The sequence below is a fragment of the Triticum aestivum genome, chromosome 1B (genome assembly GCF_018294505.1).
Source record: "Triticum aestivum cultivar Chinese Spring chromosome 1B, IWGSC CS RefSeq v2.1, whole genome shotgun sequence".
NCBI lineage: Eukaryota > Viridiplantae > Streptophyta > Magnoliopsida > Poales > Poaceae > Triticum > Triticum aestivum.
The window spans coordinates 553,695,343-553,701,414 of record NC_057795.1 but is presented as its reverse complement, the minus strand read 5'-3'; the positions used below and the strand labels follow the sequence as shown (position 1 = coordinate 553,701,414).

At 46.4% G+C, this 6,072-nt stretch overlaps 1 protein-coding gene across 1 annotated transcript; it reads left to right on the top strand.

Annotated features, from left to right (window-relative positions):
* Window positions 1-1,630: 1,630 nt before the first annotated feature.
* On the top strand, window positions 1,631-2,575 carry LOC123079695 (agamous-like MADS-box protein AGL61). Its single transcript, XM_044502497.1, has one exon. It carries the CDS (start codon window positions 1,631-1,633, stop codon window positions 2,573-2,575), a length of 945 nt encoding a protein of 314 aa, XP_044358432.1.
* Window positions 2,576-6,072: the final 3,497 nt, after the last annotated feature.

Below are 6,072 nucleotides of genomic sequence, written 5' to 3'. Positions count from 1 at the left end.
AGAGCACGAGGACGCATGCCCGTTTTGTGACCAGGTTGAGGAGAGTATGAACCACCTAATGCTCCGGTGTGCCTTCGCCAGAGAGGTATGGGCGCGGGTGTGCACGGCTTGGGGAAAGCCACAATGGACACGGACAGCAGCATCAAGTCTTGCAGAGTGGTGCGTGATCACAGCAGATAGCGCGGCTGAAAAGAAGGACACGCGTGCATTGATCATCCTTGTGCTTTGGGCGCTATGGAAGCATCGAAATGGCATAGTGTTTGAGGGGGATGCCTCGTCGATCGTGTTTGTAATGCGTAGGGTAGCTGCGGAGTGCGCACTGTGGAAGGCTGCAGGGTTGCTTAAAGTGGATATAGATCGCTTCGTAGCGGCCTTAGATGTGGGTCATGTCGTGAGGAATTAGTCTGTAAGTGTTAGATTGGGTGGAGTTGGGGTTATGTAATTATGTAATCACCAACGTGGAGGGGATCTTTCCCCCCTTCTTCTTGAATATATAGTACGCACACTCGTGCGTATTCGAGAAAAAAAAAGATGATATAGATACATGTATAGTACGGTGCACAATGCATATCCACATTCCCTCTTCACGTGTGAGTAGAAGAGTTGATGAGATGTTGAGATGATGACGACGACCATGAGTTGCCGCATTTCCAAACCAGGAGAAGATTCATGTTTCTTTCTATATCGAGTCTGTACCACTCTTAATGCACCGTATATCTATGATAAAACAGCAACGACGATGTAGATACATGTATGGTACGGTGCACGGTGCATATCCACATCTCCTCTTCACGTATGAGCTACTCCCTCTGTTCCTAAATATAAGTCTTTGTAGAGATTTCACTATGGACCACATACGGATGTATGTAGATGCATTTTAAAGTGTAGATTCACTCATTTTGCTTCGTATGTAGTTCATAATGAAAGCTCTACAAAGACTTATATTTAGAAACGGAGGGACTAGAAGAGTTGATAAGACGTTGAGATGACGACGACGACGATGAGTTGCCGCATTTCCAAACCATGAGGAGATTCATGTTTCTTTCTATATCTAGTCTGTACCCCTTTTAATGCACCGTATATCTACGATAAAACAGCCCATCGTCTGCCTAATTTTCTTCTCGACGTTTATAAGTGGCACATACATGTGCCTTATATATTTAGGGTGAAGAAGGAATGTATTTAAGGAAATCCATTCCATGCGAAGGCCCCACACGGCCGTATATGGCAGTTATAAACATCGAGAGAAAATCGAAGTCGATGGGCTGTTTCAGCGTAGATATACACACGCATCAAATATAGCCTAAATGAGAAAGAAAAAAAAAATAAGAAACCAACATGCAGCCTTTACTGGTTTGGAAATGTGACAACTCATCGGTCGTCACCATCTCATCATGTCATCAATGCTCCTAGCTCATCCGTGAAGCAGAGATGAGGATCGGATATGCACCCCCGTGATGAATTGGCACAGCCAAATTCTCATGTCAACTCTTCTCGTCGCCTATAAAACGGACGCCCCAGAGCTGTAGCGAGACAGACTCACAGACCACAGGCCTCAAGTTCTCAACTGTCCTCCTCCAAATAATCAAACACTCTGAGAGAGGGCGCAAAGGTTTTAGGGTGGGTTGCAATGGGGCGGAAGAAGATCGTAATCCGGCGCATCGAGAACAAGGCTGCACGGGACATCTGCTTTTCCAAACGCCGGGAGGGGCTGTTTCGCAAGGCGAACGAGCTGGCCGTCATGTGCGGCGCCGAGGTGGCCGCCGTCGTCTACTCCCCGGCCGGCAAGGCCTATTCCTTCGGCCACCCCTCCGCCGAGGACATCGTCGACCGCTTCCTCCGCCCCGCGGAGCAGGCCGGGGCGGCGGGGGCTGGCATGGGCGCCGCCGTCGACCCGGACCGGCTGGCAGAGCTGCAACAGAAGTACAACAAGCTGTCCACGGAGCTGGGCGCGGTGGAGAAGCGGAAGGAGCGCTGGGGGGAGGCCATAGCGAAGGGTCGCGCGGAGGGGAGCCAGGCGGCGGCGTGGCTGGACGCAGTCGCAGACCAGCGCGACATGGGGGACGCGGACATGCTGGCCTGCATGGCTGCGCTGAGGGACGCGCAGGTCACCGTGGCGGCGGGCGTCAACCAGGTCCTCCAGGACGGTCGCCGTGACCGGGAGGCAGCCCTCGCGCCCCTGCCGCCACAGCTACTCGCCGGCGGCGGTGGCTTTGAGCTCGGTGGGACGGGGCAGATGATGGCGGTTATGCCAACGCCGGGGTTCGCGGTCGGGGGCGGGTTTGAGGTTGGTGGCACCAGCGCCAACGGCGGGATGGAGTCGCTGATGACGGCCATCGCCGGTGGCGGTAAGTTTGAGCTGGGTGGCACCAGCGTGAATGGAGGGACGGACCAGATGGTGATGGTGATGCCAACTCCGGGGTTCGCAGGCGGAGTTGGGTTTGAGCCAGATCCTTGGTTTGAACTCGGTGGCACCAGTGCCAACGGCGGGATGGAGGAGATCATGACGGCGATGGCGGGCGGAGGAGGGTTTGAGCTGGGTGGCACCAGCGTGAATGGAGGGAGCTGGGTTTGAGCTGCTCACATCGCCAGCGTGGGCTTGATCTGGATGAAGCATATGTATTTCTGTTTTCCCTTGTTGTTTCTCTTGTTGCGGTGCATCGGCAACCCAACATAGTGGCTTGCATTGTTCAGTATCCATTGCGCCGAATTGATGAAAATACATGCCTTTTTTTATTATTCTATTTTTCAGCATGATTTTTGAATAGTTCACAAAAACGTTTTTTCCCTGTTGAACTATTGGATTCTAACTTTCTCATCTATCTAGCTGCTTAAACATGAAAGATGTCATGGAGAAAATATACCAATGAACATATCTTAGCTTTGCCTATTGTGCAAATCAATGAATCATACTAAACAAATATAATTGTTTCTTACATTAAAAAAAACTTGTTTCTTAACAAAAAATCTCTATAAAAGATCATATGTGAAAACGCGCGCACACACAAATAAGAACTGCATCAGTCCGACCAAAAGAAGGATAAGAACCATAACATGGATGCTGTTGACACTAAACTTACTGGCTACCCTGAATTTAAAAGATAGCTAGATATCCTAGATTCATTGCATCTCATCGCAAGATCAGGATTATTATTGATGGTAGAAAATTAATACGATTCTTCAACAATAAATAAATAGTTTTTCAGGATAATAAATAAAAATAGTTTTTAGGAAATAAATAAAAAAATAGATATGACGTGACACAAAATATAGTAAGAATTAGCCCAAAACAGGGTAAGGCGATGCGGGATGCTGGCTGAGCTTTTAGTCATGAGGACCTTTAGTCTGATGACAAGGGCCATTGCTAGGTCTGCCACAAAGAGTCGAGCTATGAAACGATTGCACATACGTTCAACATGCTAAGCACTTCCTAAAAACATGTTTGCCACTCGAACTTGGTTTTCGAAATGAGGGTAATGACTCGCTCAAAGTAAAACCAGAGAACCATCTCATATTGAACTAGCAAACATAGTAGGCTTAGATCCAAGAATAAAGAAAGTCAGGTATCATGCATATTATTTCAACAAAACCATGTTGACAAAATAAATGATTTGCTAGTGCAAACATACCATGATAATCATTACCATGCGATGATTTGCTAGTGCTTTCATAAAGGAAATACAGGATTTGCTAGTGCCAAGACAAAAAAACATTCTCAACCTGGATTAAAATCAAAATATACTTAGATATACTCAACTAAACATAGTCCGATGTACATGTATCTGTAAAAATCACGTTGAAGAGATAAAAGTGTCAACTATTGTAGAGATATCTTAAAATTTATTACCTTATGTTGACATCATCCAGATCCATCTTCCTCATCATCGGTGCGAGCTAGGAAAGCCATTGATTCAAATAACATCTCTATCGATCTACAGTCTTGTGCCTAACTCTGGAATTTAGTTTTATTAATGTTGGAAAATATTTTGTAGTTTCTGTTCGTGAGATGGACTCTTATCTATTGGACAATAGATAAGAGTGTATCACAAGCAGAAACTTCAAAACGACACAACATTAAAAATCAATCCAATTAACTTGCAGAGTTAGGCACGAGATGGTAGGTCGGACATACTGAACCTGGATTAAAAACAAAATATACTTAGATCGAAACAACTAAACAAAGTCTGATGCCAAATATATTTGTAAACATCATGTTGAAACAACACACATGCCCGGTCTCAAATTACTTGTGTTAGGTCTGTCTAGATACAAATACAGCTGTATCTAACAAATCTAAGACAAGTAATTAGGGACGGAGAGAGTACATGACATCTTTCCTGTTTAAGTAGCCAGATGAGAAAGATAGAAGCCAATAGTTTAACAAGAAAAAATGTTTGTGTAAACTATTAAAAAAATCATGCAAGAAAATAGAATAATAGAAAGGCTTGTATTTTCATTAATTCGGTGCAATGGATACAGACCAGAGTACAACACACTTATGTTGGATACACACCGCAACAAGAGAAACAAAAAACGAAAAAAAATTAAGTACATATGCATCATCTAGATAGCTAGCTGGGTGGACATGAGACCCCCTTCTAGAAGCACGTTGCTTATGACTAAAACGAGACACACAATTTCTTGAAGGCATTAATGAAACTATTGATAAATGATCGGAGTTGGCATTGGGTCTCTCTGTAGATCAGAACCATGCACGTCCTCCACGCTTGCATCTGCAGAATGAATGGACTCAGTCGGACTGGGACAGCTGGTTTCGGATTCGACCTCGTCATCTTCTCAGTTGGTGAAGTCGTCGTGCGGCCCGAACTTGTGATGCATCATCTCCATTCCAACGGTGAACCCTCCGGTGGCATCGGCGTTATCATCTATGTTCCAGCAGCGAACACCGGTAGCGGTTGCAACGCAGTCAACGTCTGATGTTGCTATTACATCTCTATTCCAGCGGCGAACCCGACGGGGTTGGCATCCCCGACATCATCTGCTGCTGCATACTCTCCATTCCGACAGTGAGCCCTGGGGTGATGGCATCGCCATCATCTGCTGCTTAATCATCTCGTCATCCCACCATTTGCGTTGGTGCAACCGAGTTCAAACTTACCACCACCGGTGATCGCTGTCATCATCCCCTCCAGTGAATCATCGGCGGCGGTGGGTTTGAGCTCGGTTGCACCAGCGCGAATGGAGGGATGGAGGAGAACTTTCAGCAACAACAGATGATGATGGCCATGCCACATCTGCCGGGGCTCGCCAGCGGGTGTGGGTTTGAGCTCGATGGCACCAGCGTGGACAGAGGGATGTACGAGATGATTATGTATCAGATGATGTTGATGATGATGATGGCGATGCCACCACCTCCGGGGTCCGCTGCCGGAATGGAAATTATCTAGCAGCAGACGACATCGGGGTGACGCCAATGCCGCCGGGGTTCATCGGTGGAATGGAGATGCAGCAGTAGCAGCAGACGCTGACTGTGTTGCCATCGTTGCTGGTGTTTGCCATTGAAATGGAGATGATGACGTCGATGCCACTGGCCCTGGGGTTCACTGCTGGAATGGAGGTGTTGCGTCAGGAGCCCCAACTGAGAACAAGACGAGGTCGAATATGAAACCAGCCACCCGAGTCCGATTGAGTCCATCCATTCTGTCGACTCAAGCATGGATGGACGTGCATGGCTCCGAGCCAACGCCATCTTCGATCATTTAGCAATAATTTCATTCTTTATTACCTTCTAGAAACTGTCTGTCTCGTTTTAGTCACATGCATCGTGCTTCTAGAAGGTGGTCTCGTATCCACCTAGTTAGCTATCTCGATGATGCATATGTACTTGTGTTTTTCCTTTTTTGTTTCTCCTGTTGCGGTGCATACCCAACATAGTGGTACTATGTTCTGTATCCATTGCACTGAATTAATGAAAATACAAGGCTTTCTACTTTATGGCATGATTTTTTAATAGATTACAAAAACGTTTTTCCTTGTTAAACTATTGGCTTCTGTCTTTCTCATCTGGCTACTTAAACGGGAAAGATGTCATGTACTCCCTTCGTCCCCAAT

Bases quoted from the DNA above. Each gene is read 5' to 3' on its own strand.
- LOC123079695 (XM_044502497.1), top strand. From the start codon at position 1,631: ATGGGGCGGAAGAAGATCGTAATCCGGCGCATCGAGAACAAGGCTGCA.